General features: G+C 43.1%; 2 protein-coding genes across 2 annotated transcripts in view; one reads left to right on the top strand and one right to left on the bottom strand.

Moving 5' to 3' along the window:
- Positions 1-14223, top strand: part of AGPAT4 (1-acylglycerol-3-phosphate O-acyltransferase 4) — a 60960-nt gene extending 46737 nt beyond the window's left edge. The window contains 2 exon segments of the mRNA XM_005416263.3: positions 4853-5051; positions 11651-14223. Of these exon segments, the coding sequence (XP_005416320.1) occupies positions 4853-5051; positions 11651-11742 (291 nt within the window). The 3' untranslated portion in view covers positions 11743-14223.
- Positions 14224-15355: 1132 nt separating this feature from the next.
- MAP3K4 (mitogen-activated protein kinase kinase kinase 4) overlaps positions 15356-24802 on the bottom strand; it is a 55937-nt gene continuing 46490 nt past the window's right edge. The window contains exons 24-28 of the mRNA XM_031059847.1: positions 24608-24767; positions 17871-17993; positions 17230-17336; positions 16844-17023; positions 15356-15898 (exon numbers count right to left, since the gene is read on the bottom strand). Of these exons, the coding sequence (XP_030915707.1) occupies positions 15878-15898; positions 16844-17023; positions 17230-17336; positions 17871-17993; positions 24608-24767 (591 nt within the window). The 3' untranslated portion in view covers positions 15356-15877. The remainder of the gene's footprint in view (positions 15899-16843; positions 17024-17229; positions 17337-17870; positions 17994-24607; positions 24768-24802) is intronic.

Here is a 24802-nt window from a genome sequence, read left to right as displayed (position 1 = left end):
ACTAAATCAAGAAGCAGTTTGTGGGCTAAATAAGATCTATTCTTTAGCATATTAAAATTTTTGTCCCTTGTTTTACCCTGCCTTTTTTACCAAGGCAGACATCCAGCATTAAAAGAACAGGCTGATAAATTGTTTTCATACTGTGGGTTAAGAGGGCATGCATTTAAGATTCCTAATTTCATAGGATGGGGAGAGACTAATAATGATTGTGTCTGTAGATGCCCAGTGGTTTGGGTTTTTTTATTTTTTTTCTTTGCAAATGCTTTCATATGGATCCTTCATCTTTCAGATCTGTTTCTTCTGGCCTGTTTTTATGAATGTTGGAGATAGTTGTTGGGGCTGTGCTTTTTGAATGCACACAGCACTCCCATTTCAGTCAGCAGGAGTCATAGGTATGCACGGCATGAGGGCCTGGCAGCTCACTTTGCTTCAGTATTTGATCAAAGTTATGTGTTCAGACTGGAATGCAGCAGTGCTTTGGATTTAGAAATTATGGAATATAGCTATGCTCTGGTTTCCTCTCACTGGGATAGCAAAATTCTGCTGTGCCATTTGTTGTGCTCTTCCCAGGACACCACATTAGCATTTCTGTATCAACAGTGCCCTGGCAGTTCTGTTTCAAACCATGACTGTTTCTGCTATGCTTCATAGCTCCTCCAAGCAGCTTGCTTACAGGATGTGGAAAGTAAGTGTGTCTTGAGACCTCACTTGTAGGTCTACTCCCCTTGCCTCTGATGCCCCTTCTCAGAGTTTGTGCCACTAACACCCAATTCAGGCACAGCCCCCAGCACCTTTGCAGAAAAGGAGACTGTTACCCATGGGCCCAGGTACATGTAAATGGTCCTTTTGCTCAGCATTGCAAAGTCCACTTTCTGCTACCATGACTTTGTAGCCCTGTTTCATGTCCCTGAGAACTATTCAGAGGTTTGCAAGACAAGAGCATGAGTGTGAATGTGGTGATTGTTTTCCTCAATCCTTTATTACATAGTTCCAGTAATTCACTCCAGGATTTTTCTGTTATTCCCTCTTTGGCAAACACTCAGTTGTTTCTAGTGCTAACAGAGGGTACATCTATCCTTCATAATATTATATTGTACAATATATCATAGTATTCTTCATGACAACTTCATTTCCTGGTTGGTTAAGTCTCTGGTTTCCTATTTAAGTACAGGAGTGAAGTTTTGCATCCAAGAGTGAATTGTGCTGTGTTCAGTTTTCCATTCCACTAAAACCTTCTTTGTTAATGTGAATGGTTTTGATTGATTAAGGCTGGGGGGAGCTGTTTGTTTGTTTGTGTTTTGGTTTGGGATTTTTGGTGATGATTTTAGTTTTTCTCTGAAGGCAGCATGTTTCTCTTTCTCCAGCTCTTTTACTTTAGTGAAACTTACTTCATTGCAGTCATTCCTGGTTTACTGAAGTGTCCATGTCTTTGTAAAATCACACTGGCAGAATATAGAGCAGGGACAACTTCTTCCAGAGTTCTGAGATGATGAAAGCCTACCTGCAGGGTAAAAATAGAGGGTTTTTTTCACCATTCTGCCCTGCATCTTCAAAAGGTAATAGGCTCGTAGGTCAGATAACAAACAGCACTGCCACCCAGGTGCTGTTTCCAAAACTTAATTCTGTTTCAAGTTGTCTTCAGAGTCAGAAAATATTTATGATATAATGTAAAAAATTGTTATTCAAAGGGCAGTAATTCATTGCAAGATACACACTCATCCCCTGCTTTGTCTGTTTTGCTTGCAGCACTTCACTTGCTGTTTCAAAGTAAGACAAGCTGTGCATGCTACTGGAAAGCAGAGACCCTATTTGAACACACATTATGGTTCCCTGTGCTGTTGCTTGTTCTCAATAATTTTAATAATTTTGCAGTAGTTTCTCAAGACTCACATACAATGTGCTGAATTATGCTGTAGTAGCATGATTTAGTGGCTGGAGAGTGCCACAGGTACTGAGGTCAAGGCCTGTGCACTCAAGATGATCAGGATTGCAGAGCTGTAGGAATGAGTAATGAAACCAGCAGTTACTGGACATGGAGGGACATTAATTTTTTTTAAATTTATTTATTTCCCCATATTGACATTAGTAAAGGAGTGAGAGTCTTTGAGAAAAGCTTATTCCTTTGTTTTTTACCTCCTTGTCTGCTCTCACCTACATGTACCTCAATCTGAGATACTTCTCTGTGGGAGCCTGTTGTGTTTGTGTTCTTGCTACTTGTCACTTCATTTTTTGCCTTGGTCACTGCTACAAACACAGTTGAACAGAGTCCTGCCAGATGAACAGTGGCATTGTGCTGCTGCTCTAAACCAAGCACTGTTCTCCTTCCACATATGGCCAGCACGGTATCAGTTAGTTCCAAATTATGACAGAAGTTCAATTTGGGTTGCACATTGCTTTCTTTTTTTATTTCTTTTACTTTTTTTTTTAACTGCCATTGCTAGAAAGGCTCCCTTTGACTTTAATAAGGACTGGGTTGAGGATCTTTTTGCCTGGTGTGAAGAGGTAATATCTAGTAATCACAACTCTGCTAGTCCTTTCATGTTTGTTTTCATTTTTACCTCCTTACAGTCTCAGTGCCTGAAGTAGAAATTCTGCTTGAGAATCTTAATTTTCATTAAAAAGAGAGCAAGCTTCTAATTCTTCTTGCTTGTAAAAGAAGCTTGGAAAACAGGGCCTGAAAATATATACAGAAATGTCCTAGGGAATCAGCAAAGCCTAACTGAAGAGGAGAAGTGTACAGAACTCCAGTGTTTGGGAACAAAGAATATATTTTTGGATCCTCATTCTTTGTGGGCTTTCTCACGAGGGGCAGCAGCATACCTCTGCTGCCAGACCTCCTGTGGGAACAGGGTGGAGGAATCCAGTCAGCCTCTCACAAGGAGATGGATGTTCCCTGATTTGCCCTCACTGTCTGAAGTAACTTAAATGTGCTGGGGGCAATAGAGGGAGCATGTTTCCATGTTGGAATGTGATACCTGCATGGATGGAATCAATTACAAACCAAAAAGAAGCCCTGTAGGCAGAGGAATGAAAGGAGCCTAATGTGAGTAAGGTGATTTTGGGAAATGGTGAGGTGTATAATCTAAAGTCTGTCTTGTTGCTGGGTATCATAGGCACCCTCACAAAAACTTTCAGGGAAGATGAACCCATAGATGCCTTTTGCAGGTGAATGAACATATTTAAGGGTAAGAAACTGTGACTGAAGAGCTGTTCCCCACAACAGTGGGAAATGTGGTGGAGCTGTTGGCCTTGACATTGTTTTGCCTTTTGTATTTGTTTTCCATCTGTCTCAAGCCTCCCAGTGAGGTGTGGTCAGTGGTTTTGCTGCCCCTCATGCCATGCAGAACCAACAAAGAAAACGCTGCTGTGTGGGTTTCAAGCTAGCCTGAAATCTACTACTGCTCTCTGCAGTAGCAGGCCCTCTAATGGCAATGCCAGCAATAGTCGGGAATTCTTCACATTCCTGGGTAATACCAGCATTTGGAAACCTAACTGTATGTAGTAAGTTCAGTTTTCTGATGATGAGTGGCTCTGTGTTCTAAAGCAGTCTTCACTGCACTGTGAAGAAAACCCCATACCCTGTCAACTCTGTTGAAGATGGCTCAGTAATTGGCCACAGTGATCCCACTGCAGTCCAGCTCACAGGAGTAAAACACTTATCATTTTTGTAATCTCAATAAAGAGAGGGCAGTGCTTTAATTATTACATAATCCTATAAAAGCTGAATATTCATTTTGAAATAGATAAAGTGGTAACAGCTTGTAATTGCTCAGGTTGCTTATCAAGTAAGTAAAGAATTGTTTGTGTCAACTGGAGTGTAAGTGAAAAATCATAGCATAGTAGAAAAATAGTCTTTTGGTTAATTCATCTTGGCTTTCCTAAAAGTTTTAGAAACAAAAAATCCTTTCTTTAAAGAAATATCTTACTTCATTATAGTTAAATTAATTTTTTATGTCAGTCTAATGCTGACTTCATTATTCAGCCAATATTTTTGTGATAACACAGATTAATAGCAGATTAATAATTTAACAAGGAGGGAGGGTTTTTTTCCCCCACTCACTTTTGATATCTTGGGTTGGTGAGATCAGTAAAGGCAGTGCTATTCACCCATGTGGATTATAGAGCAAGGTATGAATTCAAAGTCTCCTGTGCTTTAAAAAACAGCTGCTACAAAGCAGAAAAAAACAATCCCCACCTCATTATCCTCCCTGTGTTATATTTAAAGGTCAAGTCATTTGCTTAAAGCCAATGAGAGATTTTGTGCTGTTTACACACTAAACTGCCTGTAGGGAAGTTCAGCACCCAGACTTCCTACCACAGGCATCATGGGAACAAGACTAAGTCCGTGGGACAGGGGCAGGAAGGGGTGATGTTCTTTAGAGTGTGGGACAAAGTGATGCCTGGTCACCCTTTCTGACAGGTTTGTGGGTGCTGTTTGAGAGCAGCAGTTGGAGAAAACGAGGGAACAGGGGATGCTGCTGAGTATAGAGCCCAGACACTTCCCTGGCTTACCTGCAGTGCTTGGGCAGTGGCTGTGGCTCCTGCAGGAGCTTCAGCAGTGATATCCCATCATTCCTCCTGTTTTCCTAGGCTGCTATGCTCTCAGATACAGCATTTTTCAGGCTGCTGTGTGTAGGAGAAAAAAAAGTATTCACACATCAGTGTATGCTCCCCCTTTTTTTTTTTTTGACACTGTGTTCATTGACTTCAAAGTACAAGCTTTCCAGCCATCAGCTGGTCTTTGATCTTCCCCTGTGGTTACAAGCCTCCAGAAGGAGGAACATCAAAGCCAGGGATGGCTAGTTTTGTTGGCAGATGGGGATGTAATTGTTGCCCTCCTTTGTTCTCCTAGGATGCATTCCAGGAGGAATATTACCGCACAGGAACCTACCCAGCAGTCCCGATAGTACCACCCCGTCGGCCATGGACACTTTTGAACTGGCTTTTCTGGGCCTTGTTGCTGCTATATCCTTTGTTCCAGCTGCTCATCAACATGATCAACAGTGGATCATCGCTGACACTGGCTAGTTTTGCATTTGTCATTATAATAGGTGAGTTTTCTGATACAAAAAGATTACTTACAGTGTAACTGTCCAGTAAGATTTACTGAGATTTGCTCGATATAAAGATGATTTGTGAATTCAACAACCCATCTAATATGTCCACTCTAGCCTGGACTAGGTTAAAAAGATTCTTTTTTTTTTGTTTATTTTTTTATAGTTGTACTTTTTTTGTAAGAGCTGCATTCAAATTTTTCTGTTTCTGTGGAATTCAAACAGTGACTTCTCGGTGGGTTGCCTACAAAAGGCTTTCTTTTCTTGTGTTGTGTGTTGCTGTGTTCTACTTAAAATGCTTAGAAGAAGGGCACAAGGATAATTTATTCCTTTGAGAATGCTTTTGTCTAATCATAGTCTGATGTGTCATGCACTGGTAATCCACCAGTTCATGATTTAAGCACAGCCTGTTGTGGCCATGTGCTCTGATTTATGTAGCACAGGGCATGGACTGTCACAAGTGATTCCTACAGGTCCTGTGGCAGTTCTGAACTGCCTTGGTTCCTATTTCAACTAGTATGATATTTAAGACAAGGAAGGAAAACAAAACAAGGAGCTGGCCCAAAGAAAGGGAGAGAAATCTTATTTGGTGTTCTTCATGGAAGCAGGAACCAGGTCAATTTAGCAAATTGCATCATATCTAGGTGTCTGTGATTGAGTGCTGGTTTGAAGAATAAGTTCCCTTCCAGAATAAGGCATACATTTTTAAAGCAAATACTGTCTGTTATTGCTCTGACCATCACAGGTATTCATTACTTCATCACCTTCACATCTGTGTATATTACAAACAACCTTGGAAAAAGAAACAGAGCCTCACAGTCTTCCTGGCTCTGAGAGAACTTGGATACAGAGCTGACTTAAAAAGCCACCTCCAGAATAGCAATACAGAGGAGATAGGAAAATGTGGAGCATTTTCTTGTCTCAGACGTGAATCTTTGCTCTCTACCCAGGAAATTGTTCCCAGCACATAATATTTCTTTGCATTCTCAGAAGTCTGTCTCTGAGCTAGATTGATCAAGATTAACTAACATCCTTTTAGCCATCTGTGAAGAGTTTGATGTGCTAGGCACCCAATATTCTTTTTCAGAAACTGCCCACCAAAACAAATGCTGCATTAAGCTTCTGTTGATGCTTCTTATAGAGGTAATTGGAGAAGGAACAGTTTGTGTGTGTGCGTGTGTGTGTGTGTGCAGGCAGGAAATTTCCTTCATGATGCTTTGAGCCAGAGGAAGGAAAACAAGCAAGGATAAGATCCAGCTTAATAGTTGGTATGTTAGGTGGGCAGGGTAGAGGAAAAAAGAAGGGAATCCTGAGCTCTTGTCTTCATCTGGAGAAATTGTTGGTGCTTGTTACCCTGGAAATGCGTTGTGTAAAACGTGTAACAATTCCTCAGGGCAGCAACTCCAACTTAAAAGCCTCTTTTTCCACCCACCTTGCTTGTTGGAAGTCACAAGCAGTGCCCCCTTCCCCTTCTGTGACTGGTGAGGAGGATGGGAGTGTAGAGGGAGCACTGTGGTTGGGGTGTGCTGGGAATGGGAGGCAGTGGGTTCAAATCCCTGTTGCTTGCAGAGAGAGGTGAATCAGGCTGCCCTGTGCTCCTTTGCAAAGTGGGCAAACAGCAGGGTGGGATGAGGTGTGACACCATTGTAAATGCTACTGCCTGGTAGTTTGCTGAAGAGGACATTTGTTCTGCCTCTGGAAGAAATGCTGGCATAGTCTGTTTGGTGCTGGGTTGTGGAACAGTGGCCTAATGGTGCACTGAAGTGTAGCTACTGCAAAATGGTTTGAATTTGTCATCTTTCCTTCGGCATTTTCCTCTTAATTCAGTTTCTCCACTCAGCAGACTGGTTGGTTGGGTGCCATTTCAAAGTGCTTCATGCCTTGTGTACCCTCCATAGGGAGCCTCACGCCATTTTTCAGGGTTTCTGGAGTTTAACCTCAGGGCCGACTGCTTTGCTGCTTGACATTGTAGCATTTGTGATGGTTTTGAATTTAGCCCTTTATAATTTAGCTGAGTGACACCACACCCCTCACCCTGCACCCTGAACCTAATACAAACTTGCCATTAGTGACCTAGGTCACATTTTTCTTCATCAAGAAGGGAAAGAAAGAACCTGTAAAGGAAGAAAGCTATGATGCTACCAAGAACAGACAGCAAGAACGACCTTCTTTTCATTTCTTTCCCCTTTTCTTGTTCCCCACTTACCTTTCTTCTGCTTCTAGCCACAAGGAAAGGTTAATAAGCAGGCTGCTCTGAGTCATCTCTTGACTGCAGTGATAATCCAAAGGATTTATTCTCAGGGTATCTGTAATACTGGATCTACCAGAAGGCTCCAGCAGCCTGCAAGCACAGCCAGTGCGTAGTAGAGCAGGGAGGACTCTGCTGTCTTTACAGTGGGAATGGTAATTGGTACCTGGTGGCTTAACAATGTAAAAGGAAGGTTTTTCTGCAGACTGGAGGGGTTTATCTGATGATAAAATCAGCTCTTCCCATTGCTCTTAGCAGATCTTTTCTCACTGTTTATAACTGAAGCGCATGGGTAGTGGTTTGGTTTCTTCCTGTAGCACTTTGACAGCTCACCTGATACCCCAGGATCAGGAACTTTACTGCAGTCCCCAGTAACCCATTGTAGTAGATTGCTGGTTTTAAGGGTGGGTTTCAGTAGCTGATACAGGTGCAGATAAGCACAAAATAAACCTGTTGTGATAGAGCAGAGTAACTAGGAGGTCCTGTCACCTGGCACCCTCTGCATTGTTTCTAGATTGTCATTTGTCCTTTGGATAGTTTCTGCTTATTGTGCTCTCCAGTAAAACACTGACTGGCTTGTAAGTAACTGGCTGTTCAGGTGGAAAGAGCTCTAAGAAAAATGCTCCACTTGAGCTGGAGTGGAAGGCTGGTAATCCGTCAGACCCTAGTTCTGAGGTCTAAGAATGAATAACCCATGTATGTACAGCTCTGCTTGGTTCAGCTCAAACTCTTCCAGCCCTAAATAAATGTCATTTCTTTATACTGTGAATGTTGTCCCCTTGTGCTTTGCTGTGCAGCAGTTTGGCTGTTTATACTCCCAAAAGTCATCACACTGTGTTCATACCTTACTGCTGCTCTGGGAATGGGAGCCCTTTGTGAAACTGCTTGAATCAATACGAGGCAGAGGATAAATGCTCAAGTAGTTTGAGGGACAAAACTGTTCTGAAAACCAGCTTTAGTTTCACAGGACACATGGCAAGAGATTTAGCTACTTAGCTCACAACTATTTAAAAATTGGTGCTGATATTTTGGTGCTGAAGCATAGGCATGTCTGTCAAATGTCAGTATCTGTACTTGACAGCAGCTTCTTTTTTTTCTCCTCCTCCCGCTTCCCCAGTCTCATTTGGCTTCAAAGAACCAAATGTTGGGTGGCCTTTCATGTTTTGATAACTTGTGTCAAGGAGGACACTCACCCTTCGTGCTCCAGAAGTAATTTATTGTAAAGCTGTCAACAGCAGTTACAAGGGGAGTGTATGCCGAAGATGAGAGGGTTTATAAGGGAGCAGCAGCTATTCCATGTTTCATGCTAAAAGCACGGTGGCATCTGGGCTGATGGCACAGGGCCAGCAGCTCCATAGCAGTTCTAGGCGAGAGAAGCATTCCCTCTGCACTGAGTGCCAGTAGGGATGAGCCAGCTGGGATTCCTGGGAGCTGCTGTGTGTGCGCTGTGCTCTGTGGGTGGGATTACACTGCAGCCCTGGGGACATCACAGCGTCCAGGAGCAGAGTGTGGAGCACAGGGGTGGAGCACGGTGTGACCTGGGCAGCGAGGCTGGCACTGCCTGCAGGCTGAGGTGAATGCAGGGTGAGGAGAGGATAAGCCAGCAGGGCTGTAACAGGTTTTACAGCAGGATACAAACCATGTGCAGGATCATGCCTGTGTCATTCTGCCTTTTGGTGGAGCTGCCAAATAGTCTGGCCTTTCAGCCGGGTGCCTAGAAATTGGGGGATTTGGGGTGGTTGTTTTTTTATGTGAGTGTGTTGCTTGTTTATTCTCCTTCATAGTATGCAGGATAGGCCCTCAATGGAAATGCCTACAATTCATACAGTCTTTACTTGTACAAATCTCAATTTCAATGCATAACCTCTATAACTCAAGTGCAAACTGTATGTGGGAAATTTTTATGCCCTGCCTACTGTGCTGCTTATAGCACTTGCTGTGTGGTAGAAAGGCAGGGCAACAGATGAGAAAAAAATCCTGAGTAGTAAGAGAAAAGGTGGAAATCCGTTGAGCTAAGGTTTTGCTGAAGGATGAGATACTACATGTGGAGGTGGTGATTTTCTTGGAGATAAAATGTGTTCCAAGATTACACTCCTGGCACTTTTACTGTATCAGCTCAGCCCTCCTTGAGCCCCCAGCATTCCAGCAGGCAGAGCAGGTCCTCAGCAACCTCCTGCATCTTTTGGATGCTGAGTAATGATGGGCACAAAGATGCAGGAGCTCAGTTACCTCAGTTTGCTGTGGAGTAGTACAAGGATGCTTCAGCCAATAGCTTCTCTCATGCACTTCTCAGGGTGGTCTTAAACCCTCACAGCTCTGAAGTTAGGCACTGCTGATTAGTTACTGCTTGATCTCCCTTTCTCCCCTTCCTTGAAGTAAAAAGCCTAAAGTTCCCCTTATTACAGTTGTATGTAAAACAAGAAGTGAATAAATCCTTAAATGCAAGGGTATCTCTCAGGTCTGCACTGAGGCTCCAGGAGAGCTGTGGTGAGGAGGCAGTGCAGGGACAGACCAGTGAGGCAGCCCAGCCTTTCCCCACTTTGTTTCCACATGCTTGGCAAACATGAGCAGTCCTCTTCTCCTTGCACCCCACCTTCCCCAGGGTGCTGAGGGCTACAGGGTGAAATGGGGATAGAAGGCAGTGGCAGCTTCTGCCAGGGAGCAAAGGACAAAAAAGGACATCTGAACTGCTGAACTAGTTGTTTTTTGTGTCCAGGCATTCTTGGAACTGGATGAAATCCCCAGCATGGTGTGTGGCTGCTGCAACAGCTGCTCTTATTTATGCTCTGTGTCCATCTCCAGATGCTGTTTCTATCCCTTGTGGTTAAAAATCTTAATGATTTCATGCTTACTATTATGTTATGATCCCAGACTGCAGGCTACACATTGGATCTTTCTCTTATGTTCCCAAGCACATGGCCAGTTACATGTCAGAGATGGTTTTGTTTCTTTCTTTCTTGTCTGTCTGTGAGAGCCAAGCCCTTAGCTTGTCTCAGTGGTGTGTGTTTCTATTCACAGAGTGACAGTGGCGTGTAAGTGACAGTGAGTGCCCTCAGAGCCAGCTCCCTTTCTGGACTGTTCCCTGCCCAGCTCTGCCTGTGAGAGGGCCCTGCTTTCCTGGCATCCACAGGACCTGAGGGCAGCCCCATGGGCAGACCAGCTTCCCAGTGTCCAGCCACGCTGTCACATCACGTGTGACCCGTCCCTGGCATCCAGTTACCACTTGCACTCTAAAAGCTGCTGATTTACTGTCAGACTACACAGCTGGAGTCTGTAGTGATGGCTCTTTGTGGCCCATGCTGTTGTGCCAGCAGCAGCTGGTGAAGCACAGGGCAGCACTGTGTGCCAGCTGCCAGCCCCCTCCCCTTCCAGGGCTGGAGAGCAGCAAATGCCAGGACACGGCCTTGGATCAACCCCGCAGTTCACAAGGGATGCCTGGTAGTGGGATGAAACCTCTGGATCCTCTTGGTGATCTCAGGCACTGACTTTAACCATAAGGAGTCCTTGGGCTGGTGAGAATTTGTCCAGAGTAATCTCAGAGAAGTAAAGACTGATGGGAACGAGACATCCAGAGCACCTCACCTTAATGTCACCATCAGTCAGAAAGACAGTGGGATTTGGAGGCTTAGGGGAAGTTTGTGGCTTTCTAGGTTTGTTTGGTTTGGGTTCCTTTTTTTTGGAAAGCATTCTGAGCAGAGGGAAGATGTTTGTGACTTCATAATAGGTTTAGGCCTGAAAGAAGCATGGCAGTTCTGAACGTGTACAGCAGCTGAGCAGAAGTTTGAGAAATTATAGATTTTGGGCAGCTGAGCCCCTTTACAGAGAAACCAGAAGTGTGAGGGAAGGAGTTTAGGTTAAGCTGCATTCAATTTTGTCACTTTAAGTGCTACAGATAAATAAAATAATCCTTGCACATGGTGAATTATTACTGAATCATCTGTAAGTCTTTTAAATTAACCTGTTTTCTTGTAATGGACTTTTTCATGAGCTGCCATTAACAAATACCACAGCTTACATTTTTTTTATTTATCAAGATCTGAAGTTCCCTTGCACTTGCTTTTTCAGACACGGGGCTGTTGAAAGCCAGCAGAATTCCCTTCCCCTGGCACGCAGGGCTGTGCATGCCTGTGCCTCTCATACCCATCCTGGTTCCTTGTAGCCTCTTCCCTGCTGATGGGAGGGGATGTGTCCAGCCTGAGGCTCTTCCTTCATGAGATGCCATAGGCAATTAAGTTGATGTGGAGGTGTGGGAGCCTCAAATGCACCTTTCATCCCAGGTCTCTTTCATGCTGCTACACCAGTATAGATGTTCAGGCCGTGCCTGAAGCAGCTTGTGTTCGTTTTGCAGCTTCTGTTGGTGTCAGATGGATGATCGGGGTTACGGAAATTAACAAGGGCTCCACCTATGGCAACAATGACAACAAGCAGAAACAAAAGTAGCACCTTCAGAGACTACTTCAATCCAAAGGGAACAAATCAACTGCTGAAAACTCTTAAGTGCGTATCACAGTCCTTCAAGTGAGATCAGAGGATGAATAATTGCCGTGCATATCTGAATTTGTGCTCCTGTTGTTTTTCTCTGGGGTTTGGGCTGGATGACACGCTGGAAGGATGCACTCCTTCGTATACTCTCAGCAACAGGTTTGCACATGAGTGGTTGGTTTGTTTTCCTATGAAGTGTCTTAAGTTTTGAAGGAAAAAAAATTCCAGTGTGCTTGTATGAAGAGACTCTATCTGGAAACTAACCAGAGGTGCAAGCTTTAATGTCAGAAGATTGTTACAAGATTATTAAACTTGATAGTTGTGTAGCTCACACAGTTTAACAACCATAATCTGTCAGTGTTTAAACACAGTACAGCGGGTGCTGTGCTTGGTTAGAGCAGTATTGGACTGAAGCAGCTCTGCTGAGCTGGCAGAACTGCAGTAGAGTTTTTGTACATCCAGAACCTGTTCCCACAGTGTGCACTACATGGGCCCTTCAAAACTTCAGCCAGACCCTGCCTGCACAGCCAGACATTGGAGCCTGGCAGTATCAAAGCCTGGATCAGAATTTGGCTTTGTGGCCTGAGCAGAGCTGAGTTACCCACTGCCCTCTTTGTCCCCAGGCCATACATCCCAGGGATAGCTGAAACCTCTAATTCTTCAGAGTAGATGTCATTTTTAGTTTGGAAAACTTGAAGTAGTAAAATTCCTTTTGGCTTTAAATGCTACTTAAAATTCCAAGCCGTCCTAACAATTTTGGAAACAAAATAACTGGGCATGGTGTAGTGAAATAATGCAAAGTGTGCATTACAAAGTATGCCCCATACCCATAATGTTGTGATCCTAATTAACCTGCTTGTTTGTCTTTTCTGATAAACTAGTTTACTTGGTGCCTCATAACCATCAGCCTGAAGTAATAGTAAATTATTTTCTTCTGGGGAGGAAGGGGAACTAGGAGAGAGACCTGGGACAGTGGGTATGGCTGATGTTTTTAATGTCTGTCTTGATTTGACACCCTTCTGAATTAAATAAAACTAGAACCAAGCTCTGAGGAAAAGGGGGTTGCTCTGACATTCCTGGTACTGATCTCAGGGCAGCTGCCTCCTGTTTTTAAACTTCCAGAGTTAAGGCTCTGCAGGTTACTAGAACTAACTTGTTTAAAGCAGGGAAAACAAAAAGGAAAGGAGGGGACATTAATAGCAAATATGATTGGAAAAAAATCCCAATTTTTTGAAGTCTACAGCTCTCGACACTGAGTGGTGGAGGTTGTGATTGACACTTTCAAAGACAGTCCATATTCACTTGGCATAGAGCTAAACCAGACAGTCTTTAGGGAAGAAAGTGAGTAGTCTTACTCTAGCAGCTGGTATAAAAACAAGGCTCTTTTCATATAATAAAACCGAGGCCAGAAGAAACAGGCTAATACAGCAATACTAATTATTCCATGAAATATGTATTTGCTATTCAGTACATCAGATAATCTAGAAACTCACCTTTTAATATGCAGAACCTAAAAAGCAGGTGAAGTAGTGCTTTTAGCATGGAGCATTAAGTGAAGTTTGGGGATAGTGGAGGCAGTAACATTTACAACATGAAGGAAGGCATAGGCAGTGTTGAGAGACTGCCTTGGGAGGCTTTTTGCCTCACACATCTTGTGTACACAGGCATTCCCTATATTCTGAAGCTTTCAGGAACAGGTTGTTCAATGTCATGAACAGAAACATGGGCTCAGATGTTTCTGGAGCCCAAGAGTAGAAAATACTGAAATGTTTACAGTGCTGATAATAAAGCACATGCCCTGCACTCTGTTTGCTGTAACACTCTTAACAGTGAAAAACTGAGTATTGCATCCTGTAGTAGCATTAACAAGCCTGACCTGAAGCCACTGTACACAAGAGCTGGAAAATGGGTGGGAGGGGAGAAAGGAAAGGCCTCTCCAGGGTAGCATTTTACTGTGAACACTACCTGGCAGGCCCAGTGGCCTTTTCTCAGGGTGGTAGGTGAGCAGTTCTGAGCAGCAAATACATATTCCTGGAGTGACAAAGGCTGTTCTGCCTTTCTGAGAGCCACGGATTTAACATGCAGTAAGTAAAACCTTCTGAAAGAGTGATGAGATGATTTCACACCCCTTTCCCTGGGACCAACCCTTAAAACAGGCTGAGGGCCAAACATGCCACTCCTGTATCCATCCTCCTAACCACTTGTGCAAGTCCTGGCACACCACTGAGGCCCTTCCAGCACTCAACTGACAGACAGAGAAAGCTTAATGGTCCTTGCCAAAGTTAAACTTCTCCAGTTCACTGTATTAAAAAAATGACATAGGTTATTAGGAAGCAGTGTTTGCCCCTCATCCCCACAAGCAACTGTATGTTCTACAACTGCCTTAACAAAATTAGTCTTAATGTTTGTTTATACAAAAATAAAAGTATAAAAAGCTAATATGCAGTGAATGAGTTTTCTTTTGGTTGGCAAGAACAAACTGGTAAGAGTATGTCACCTTTATCCTGACTCCTAAAAACTGTCCACTGTTCCTGTCTGTGTTCAAGGGCACCTGAAACAAGGCAAGTGAGGACACAACTCACTCAGATACTTCTGTTACACTGCAAAGTGAAGCACACAGCAAGCTGGGGGGACACTTCTACCTCTGGTACTCTCATAGTCCTTTACTGAGGATGACAACATACCTCCTATCACACAGCTGAAAACAGAGCCCTGAAAAGAAGGGGAAGTCTTTGTTTCAATTTAGCATTATATTTTTTGAGAGCATAAATATCTGTACAGGTGACATGCACAGCAAGGTTCATACTTTCCTAGGTAGAAATGCCAGATTTTGTGGAACCTCCTTGACAACTCACCCCACACCTGTGACTAATCAAGAATTTGTGGATTAAGATGAGAGACAAGACACTAAAATATAAAACTAAATACTAAAAGCAAGTTTTAAATTACCTGTTTTAAGTCTGAAGCTGTAACAGAAATATGTAAACTTGCACTAATGTTTACAAGTAACAGTTTTAAGTCACCTGATGGAATAGCAAGGAAAAAAAAAATCAACTACATCATGCATTGCAGGCTATTTCTTCCAACTGCTAACCACTTCTAGTCTCTCAGGCTGATGACAGCTGAGGTGTAGTGGGGAAATGAAAGCCCAGGATCAGAAGTCAGTTTTCAAAAGGTAACAGTAGATTCTTGGTTTTGCCAAACACAACACAAGAATCAGCTTGTGCAGCTGTCTTCTAGAAGACAAAAATGTCATGCAGAGCACTCCCTGTTCACAGTGCAGACATCCAAGAAGGAAAGCATCCCTTAGATAAAAGGCACTGTCAGGAATTGCCCATCACCGTCTTTTCTCAGAAGGTGATGAAAGGGGGAACCTTACTTCTCTTACCTCTTGTGTAAGAAACATCTCACAGTACTCATCTTGAAACTTGACAAACAGTGACTATTGCAATACAAGAGCAGCTTATTCTAGTTAGGTCAGCTTAGCAGTCTTTTCCCAGTGTTGTAAAAAAGTTTAACATGTGGCACAGTCCCACATTTACTTGCAGAAGAAAAACCCTTCACCAACATCTCCTAAAATAAACCATTTATTGAGAAAAACCTTTTTTTTTTTTAATTTCAATTATCAGCCTTGTGCATAACAAATCCGAAGCTTGCCAAAAACAAATAAACAAAAACCCCAGTAAAAGTTCACAGTCAGTGCACTCAAACAGATTAAAAAACAAGGTCCATAACGCCTGATAACACTACAGCATTTTTCTGAACCTAGAGAGTTCAAAAATACTACATATGAACAATACAAGTTCTCAGTCAAATGAGAAACAGGAGAAGGAACAAAAAGGGTCTGGTCCATATACAGTAGTAATGGCACTTTCACTGAACATGCAGCTTCTTCCAACTTGCGGACACGTCACGTGAGCAACATGTGCCAGGTAAAATGTACAGGAGCAGCAGAGGAAGTGACACTGTCACTTGTGCAGTCTTCGTTAAGGTCAACTTTCAGACTGTTTCTCAGCACAGTCTTTATGTAAATATTACATACAGTAGTGATTCAAATCTTGTCAGACTAGAAAAAGCCAGAGATTGAGTAACTTCATTCTTCGTCTGTGCAAACCTGTGAAGGAAGCAAAAGGCATTTACCTCAGCCATCTCACCCATCTCCCTCCTGCAGCAAGATGATCATGGATCCATTTCTTTAGCACCTTCACCTTGAACTTTTTTTTCTCTCCCTTGTTCCACAGTGATGCATTACAGGTGTTTGTATGGGAGTACTGACATTCCCACTGTTACCATGCATCCTTACGTGCCTAAAGCAGTGTCCACCTCTGATGGGTGGGAGCTGCTACAGCTGCACTGATAAGGGATGGGTGATGATGCCAAACACACTGCTACTGAATCAGAACACCAAAGTGATCAACTTTATGTTGGAAAATGAGACAATTTAATAACCTACTGTGATCCTTCTTCTTCAAAAAAGAAGTTACTAATACAGCTCAATTTTTAGCTGTGAATATTTGCCTGTTTTAAGGAAAGCATCACGCCGTAGTTCATGCAAGAACTGCAGACTGTTACAGCAGCTGCCAGATAAAACATTCAGTATGATATTAACTTTAAGTATGAACTTAAAAGAAAATCAGCTCTTTGCACAGAAGAATGGAAGACTTCTTGTGTGTAGTTTCACTTTTTATGGGGGGGCCCTTATCGCTAAAAACCCGTGCATTTGTACTTGCTGAAGTTCTTGGTGCAAAGTCCTTCAGGTCCAATTAGCTACCACTGAGTTGGAGCCTGACTTGTCTTTTCAACATAGAGATAATGCATTTCAAAACAGCAGTGAAAGATTATTGCCTGGTGCACACCATGTCCTATAGTCACATGGTTGCTGAAAACAACACACGTGCTTCTGGAAAGTTGCCAATCCATTTTTCCTGGACAGCATCAATTTGCTAGCAGCCCCTCACCATGGTACCAACCTCTGTGGCATCACTGAGAACAAAGAAGCTGACTAAAAGCTGTTCCCCATTCCCATCTGCAGTTTTGTAGCCAAAGTCATCAGACAAACCTTGACAAAAGGATGATCGAGAAGCTGGCTGGCCGTCCACCTCATCTTTGGGTCACTCTCCAGGCAGTGGCAAAGGAAGTCTTTCCCTTCTGGGCTCACTTTGTCAGGAATAGGAGGTTTATGACCCATCCCAACTTTATACATGATCTGGAAGTTGTGCTCATATTCATGCCAAGGCCTCTGCAACAGGTGACAGCATTGCTAAGTGCAAGCTATAGTGAGTAACTTGCTACCCACTAGAGCATGTATTTCTGTGCTCCAGAAAATGAAAAACTATCCCAGTCTTTGCAGACATGGGTGTGACAGACTGCTGAGAGTGGAACCAGAATTTGCAGAAAAACTGCTGAGAACAATTTGCTTTTCACCAGCACATGAAACATCCCTACCTTGCCCGTGACCATCTCTATGACAACACAGCCCAGGCTCCAGATGTCTGCTGCACGTCCATGCCCTTCTCCTTTCGCTCTAGTGATAACTTCTGGAGCCATGTATGCTTTGGAACAACACATATGATACCATCAGTTCATACAGCAGAAGGAACAGTATACACCAAGTGACTGACTGGGTAAACCAAATGCTTTTTAAATACCCAATGAATTACTACTGAGGTTTTCTTGCTAAGTTTTGCCATTTGCTGGTTTCTTGTTCTTTGACATGTTTTCAGCAAAACTGTCTTTCAGTTTGAAAAGTGATATTGAAAATGCTGTTACAGTACATGCTTTCAGTGACTGCCATTTTCTGAAAATCTATTAAGCAGCTGTGTAGTGAAGAGTACAGTTTCAGTAAGGCTGTAGAGAAAATTACAACCCCAGAAAACACATGTTCCAGCATCTCTATAGTTACAGGCAAATGTGATTTTAACTCTCGTATCACTCACTTACTGTTTTGGCTTCTGGATGTAAAGCACAAAACTAGCTAAGGTAAAATCAAGTTTCCCTGAAACACATGGTTTTACTCCAGACTTCTGGCAGAGGTATCTTCCTTTATGGTAACTAGACAAGAACCTGCCTAGCACAAGCTTCCTCACCTGCAGTCCCCAAGGTACTGTTCACTTCTCCAGGCATTGTCTGGGTATTGTTCTTCAGCTTCACTGAGCAGCCAAAGTCTCCTAGTTTAATCAGTCCAGATGAGGTAAGAAAGATGTTGGCTCCTAAGAAACATAAGGAAACACAGACACATTTGTTTAAACCAGAGCTGAATTGAGAGCTTCTCAATATAGCCTTGGAAATTGCAATGAATAATAGCTGAATTCACATTTAGATCTTCACCTGTGAATTAATTGTGGAATATGACAGCATTAAAGATGTTCTGGTGGGTTTGTGCTAACATGAAGTCTACTGGAAGTTGACAAGTGCTCAAAGAAAAAAAAAAAAAAACCAAAACAAAAAACACCAAAAAAAAAAACCACCAAAAAAAGCAGTATGGCAGGCAAATTAAACAGCTTTCCATACAAGCTCGTTACAAGAAACGACTCCTTCAGGGGTTCCATTGCTTCTCCTTGTGAGCACTAAACTCAGAAGAAGCTACTTCCTGGCAGAGGCTATTGCTGTGTCCCTCCCACCAGTATCTCTTCAGTTCTTCTGAGTCAAGACAGATGATATCACACTTGTCAATAAAAATAGTGCGGCCAGCAGGACGAGGGAAGGGATCATCCCCCTGTGCTCAGCACTGGTGAGGCTGCACCTCAAGTTCTGTGTCCAGCTCTGTGTCCCTCACTACAAGAAGGACACTGAGGTGCTGGAGCACATCCAGAGAAGGGCAACAGAGCAGGTGAAGGGTGTGGAGCACAAATCCTGGGAGGAGAGGCGGAGGGAGCTGGGGGTGTTTAGCCTGGATTAGAGCAGGCTCAGGGGTGACCTTATCACTCCCTACGGCTGCCTGAAAGGAGATGTAGCCAGGTGGGGTCTGCCTCTTCTACCAGGTAACCAGGGACAGGATGAGAGGAAATGGCCTCAAGCTGCACCAGGGGAGGTTCAGGTTGGACATCAGGAGAAATTTCTTCACTGAAAGAGTGGTCAGGCATTGAAATAGGCTGCCCAGGGAGGTGGTGGAGTCACCATCCCTGGAAGTGTTCAAGATACAACTGGGCATGGTACTCAGTGCCAAGGTTTAGTTGTCTGACATAGTGGTGGTTTGTCCAAGGTTGGACTCAATTTTGGAGGTCTTTTCCAACCTTAATGACTCTATGGCCACAAACAACTTGTAAAACAGAGTTTAGAGCATCTTATTACTTATACTACCAAGTGCCTACTCATGTTGCACTTCACTTCCAGAGCAATTTTTGGAGGAGGACTACCATTAAAATGACTTGCTATACTGGCAGCTTACACTAGAACAAACTTCCCTAGCATAGTTAAAAATCTCCAAGGGGAATCTGCAAGTGGCTTCAAGTCAGTTGCTCAACAGAACAATACAAAATAAACCAAGTAGTTTTGACAACCCGTGCTTTTCTTTCATTCAAAATCCTGCCAAAATATTCGTTTTGACAACAACAGAAAACAGGTAGAGCAAAAGAACTCCTTATATCAGGCCACATTCTGGACTCTGCAAGTATCACAATGAAAGCACAAGTAGGTTGCAAGTATCACCTGAAACAGAGCTTCAGCTGTGGTCTTTCTTGAGGAAAGATGGATAGTATGCACAAAACAAAAAGCTCACCAACTCTAGGAGTAGGCAGACAGTGGGGATTTCACTACACATAGCCTCTTCCCATCTCATGCAAAAGTTTCATTCAAAAATGGCTCATCTCAATAGAAGCTTCCAAAGTTTCTCACTTTTGTTCCACCTTGAGCAGTACAGAAATTCTTGGCTGCTCCTCCTTTTGCGTTAGTCTTAGTTAATAGCCTTTTCCCATTCACTTGGTTGGGCATCCCCAAGATATTCATAAAGAATACGAAGAATCCTCAAAAAGCTCAAATCAAAAAAGGCAGTGCAGGTCAGTGATGCCAAAACCCTGCCCATTTCTCAAAGGACTCTGACAATAGTTGGTAACTATTTAGTCCAAGAGGTATTGCATAGAACTGCAATTCATGGGGGAGCAAAATCATTAAGAGAAGTAAATCCCAACCTTTAGTTACAAGTCCTGAAAGAATTAACGTTCAGGGAATACAATTTGTCTCCGCGTTTTGTGCAATGGTTTTCCACTTCTGGCATTCAGATGTTTGCACATCCTCCAGAATTCTTTCACTGTATTCTGCAGTTTGCCATCAGTGGGACCTATGTTCAGAGTCACCCTGCAATCACAGGTGTGTGTAATGGAGTTGGGTAGACCATCCCTCAGCTCCTTGAATGAAAGATGCAGAAAGACACAAAGCAGTACAAGAAGGCTGCTTGATGAGACACTAAGTATGGGCGATGCATTAGGAGAGTGACAGCTTCTTCCTTTGAACTGGCAACTGCTTTTCCAGTGTTTTCAAGCAGTTGCTTGTCAGATGGAAAGTAGGTGCACTTAGCCTAAAACAAGAGCTTAGGAAAAACAGTCCTCACTAGCAAACACTTTTCCAAGGATGTTCTGGAAACCTTTGTTTCCATTCCTCAAGAACGCAACATGAGAATTTCACAGAAGTTTCCAACTACTACTGTGGATGGAGCCTGGCAGTGCTGAAGTGCAACAAACTCTCTTGTGACAGAATTTAGGCTACTGGAATAGTTTAGTTTTAATACAGTTCAAAACCTTCTTCCAAGGCCTTGCAAACTAGCCTTTATACCTTTTAATAAAAACTAATGACAATTTAGCCTACGTATTGCCATGAAAGCTCCTGTGAGGCCTTTTCCTGAAAGCCCTTGGAATTGTCAAATGGAATAAAGCACTGAACCAAAGTTTCAGCAAGAAGCCAGAGACAGCACTTGAAGACTCATGTTGCAGACATTTTCTGTCAGCTTCCACTGCTGTGGTATCACTGGAGCCTGCTTGTAAACTGCTTGTTCAAAAGCCAAGGCCAGGCTGTAGGAGGAGTCTTTAAAAGCAGTAAATGAAACCTGCACAGATGCAGCAGGACCCGTGTAAGAAGAGCAGACAAGAAGTCAGTACTTTGGAGGCACCCAATGCTTTTTTACCCTTGGCAGTTAACACTACTGGGAATGGAATGAAACTCCTGAACATCCACATGGTTAATAGGCAAAATAAAACCAAAGACCATGAGTGAAATGGCAGAAAGAGACCACCCCCATCTGTTCCTTCTTTCCCCTTACACATGCACTGCCTGAAGCACCACCACTGGATGCACTTGGCAGAGGCAGAAGGTTGCCCAGTTGTGCACAGCCCTCCTGGGCTGGTACAACACAGCTCCTCCTGGGCACACTGTGAAGAGACAGTGTCTTGCCACACTCCTCCTACAGCAGCCAAAACCTAAAGCATTTAAACTCAAGTTTCATGCCCTGTACCTCTCCAAATCAGCCCCATACTAAGAACAGTGAAAACTGCACTAGTATGATAGTCCAAAGGTTTTGTTGGAAATCCTGTAAGTCCATGGAGCAGTACAAAAGCCCCACTAAAGGCTGTGCTGTAATTCCAGAAAAAGAGGCAGATCAGACATTCCACAGCCAGTGCTTAACCAGTGCAGCAGCCAAATTCATTCAAGAAACAAGCAGGCCAAATGCTACCCTTGCATGAGAAAATCAGCTTCCACATACTCTTTTTCATCGTTTCTTAGAGAGCATGACACATGCTCACAGTGTCCTGTTGCAGTTTTCCAGCTCTTGCTGAATGACACACCTTCCTTTGTGCTCATCAGGAAGACAAGACCGCAGAAGTTTTGAGCTTCACAAGGTTTTGAGCTAACAACAAGGTTACAAGAAGACATTTATACAGTAGCAGTTTGATGAAGACTTTTGTATAGAGCATCTCTTTTGAGGTTTCTGATTTAGTAAAGTTGCAGATATAATCCTTTCATTTTCTGTACTCATCCAAGGAGTCTTCAAGAAAATGCCCTTCTCTCCTGAAGGGAATCTACCAGGCATGGCCTCATTAATTCCTCTCAATTCAGCACTTCTGAGATCACACCTTGAGTGCTGTGTCTTGTTTTTAGGCTCTCCAGAACAAGAGAGACAATGACACACTGGAGCAAACCCAGGGCAGTGGTGTCAAGATGTTCAGAGGGCTGGTGCACCCAATGTACCAGGAAAGGCTGGAAGATGGGTTGGCTCAGCTTGAAGAAGGGATGCTCAGGGGAGTGTGTGTGCAGGGGATTTACTCCTGTTTTCAGCTCTGTAACAGGAGGATAGCAAGACTGTGGAAACAGACTTTTCCCTCAAAGGCACAGTGTGAAATGGTCATGCAGTAATGGACACAACAGCAACTTCTGCAGATTGCAGGGAGCTATCAGGAAAAAGCTTTTCACAGTGAGGATAGGTCAGTCATGGAACAGGGCATCTCCATCCCTGGAGATACACATATACCTCACCTCAACAATGTCCTGAGCAATCTGATCTGACACTGCATCTTATACTGAGGCTGGCCCTGTTTAGGACAGAGGGCTCAGAGATGTCCAAGGGTTCCCTCCAGCATTAAACATTCCATCATCCTGCATCACTGACCAGAACAGCTTCCTTACAAAAAGTGAAATAATTCTAACCAAGGAACTGGGCTTAGCCACAGGAATTAAAATTCAATATCCAGAATAGAGATTAAAAGAGTATCACAAGAGACTATCTCCTGCTACAGACCAGCACCACCTGCTTTTCACAATGATGCAGACTAAGCAAAAGCAGTGCAGCCAAATGTAATAACCAGCCGACACAGCCCTCTGTCTACCCTCACCACCACAGGCTGAAAAATGTTTTTGGCAGCTCTATCTTGCTCTGTGTTTTACCCATATAGAGCTGGATGCCATAACAGCATCTGAAAGACAAAGGTGGCAGAAAGGGACACTACTAACCAAAAGTCTATTTTTGAGCACAAGGTACTTGCAGACAGCAAGTACAGGCATCTTGCAGGATACACATAAACAATCATGATAAGAATTGCTTATCTGCTGCTAAAAGAAATAGATTGACAGTGATGTTAAACAAACTGGCCATGAGAGATCTAGTGTGATCTGACAGTGAGATTTTCATAGGAAAGTAGTTTTAACTGAATGTCACTCTTCCCTATCAGAAAAATAAGAGTACCAGTCTACCCAAGAGATAAAATTAAAATTAGAGTGTTCTTTACTGCTGTTAGCCTGAAAACTTGGGGATGCAATGTCAGCATAAAGGAAGTCAATGAGCAAAAGACTTCCAATGCATCAAGTAACCTTTATAAAAATACCCTCTGTGGTCTGTCTTTATATTCTGCCACGGAGCTTCAGGAAGGTCTATACACAGATGCGCCTGCAGTGACCCTCTGTTACTCTCAAGAAACATTCCGACATTTGACATACGGAAACTGCTGCAACAGAAATGCTCTCAGGTAACACAACATTACAGCTCTGTTAAGCAGCTTTTCTCACTCCATGTGTTTCCCTGAAGAGCAGAAGACCTATTTGGAAATATATCCAGATATCAGCAATGACATTGAGCAGCACAAAAGAAATCCCTGCCAGCCAGCTTTGGATTTTGATCACAACGAGCTTCCAGGAGAGCATAATCCAGCTAAGCAGAACCTGGACAAGGAATGATCAAGAAAAGGGCAAGGAGGGAACTGTGAAAAGCACAAAGGGAAATCCACAACTGGAGAGAAACCTTTGGTGAGGAAGGAGAACCAGAAAAGGTAAGATTGCTGGGGAATGGGAGTGAGGGGAAGTGTTTTCTAGAAAAAAAAAAGCCAAAACTGACTCAAGAGTGGCCTACCTGGGTGGAAGGCCTCTGGATCGTAGATAGTTCTTTTCCCAAATGAGAAGCACGAGGCCAAAGGACCAAGAGCAACTGGGAACCTCCTACACTGCTGCGGTGATTCAAAACCCTGTGAGCAAGAGGGACATAGAAACCCAGCATCGTTGGGTTGCACTGCCTTGGCACAAAATGAGCATTCACAGGGCATATTGTGTGCATTGCTTCCCCTACCTTCACCTAAGTTTCCTGCCACCGGTGAGCCAAATATGCCAGACTAACAAAACCAAGATAACCAGACATGGAGGATGTTGTTGGAAGGCGCAGAAAAAGAAAAATGAACCTGAAATGAGGACTGACACTGGGTATCTTAAAAGCCAAGCCCAACCCCCCTTTGGTTCCTGCAGTTTCAGTCTGCTAATTACGTACGCAAATGCTGACAGCCAGGCACGAGAAGATAAATGTATGGAAAAAACCACTAGATAAAGGGATATCCTAAAATCAGTTAAATTCTTTTAACAACAGTTTTGTTACTAAGTTTAATCGGCCATTCATCTGAAATTCCAAAACTCTTTGGGAAAATGGAATCACAAGGAAAAGCTCTGATGCACACTCTAGCACTGTACACTGCCTGTCAGCTCCAGAAAACACCACTTCTTTGCACAGACAAGAAGGAACACAGCATTACATAACTCAGTACATTAGTGCTAAAAATGCAAGGACTAATAACTGAGTTTAGATAAATCCCCAATAATCTTAGCAACCTCTAAAAAAACTATATAAATCATGGGCAAAATTTATGAGTTTGAAATGACAATTGTGAATGTTTTTTACACGTAAAAGAAAAAGCATGAAACTATCCAATGGCTTGTAAACTGAAAACTTAATAGAAGGCTTTATATAAATAATGGCTGCATAGATAATGCACACTAAATATGCAAATACATGCCCCCATCCTTCCCCCTGCTCTCATCTACCACACTGAAACAACAACATTACCTTTTTGGTCAACATTACCTTTAATGTCTCGATGAACAATACCATGTTCATGCAGCACATTGATAGCAATGGTGATCTGCTTTGAGTACAGCCTAATGACATGCTCCTGAAGGCCCAGTTTTGATACCTCCTCCAGAGTGCCCTCATCACAGTACTCCATGAAGATGTACATTTCTTCCTGTTTTGGGAAACAAATCAGATTTCATTTGGTAT

The sequence above is a fragment of the Geospiza fortis genome, unplaced genomic scaffold, assembly GCF_000277835.1.
Source record: "Geospiza fortis unplaced genomic scaffold, GeoFor_1.0 scaffold41, whole genome shotgun sequence".
Taxonomy (NCBI): domain Eukaryota; kingdom Metazoa; phylum Chordata; class Aves; order Passeriformes; family Thraupidae; genus Geospiza; species Geospiza fortis.
Note: the sequence above shows the minus strand (reverse complement) of the source record. Positions and strands in the feature narration are given on the sequence as shown.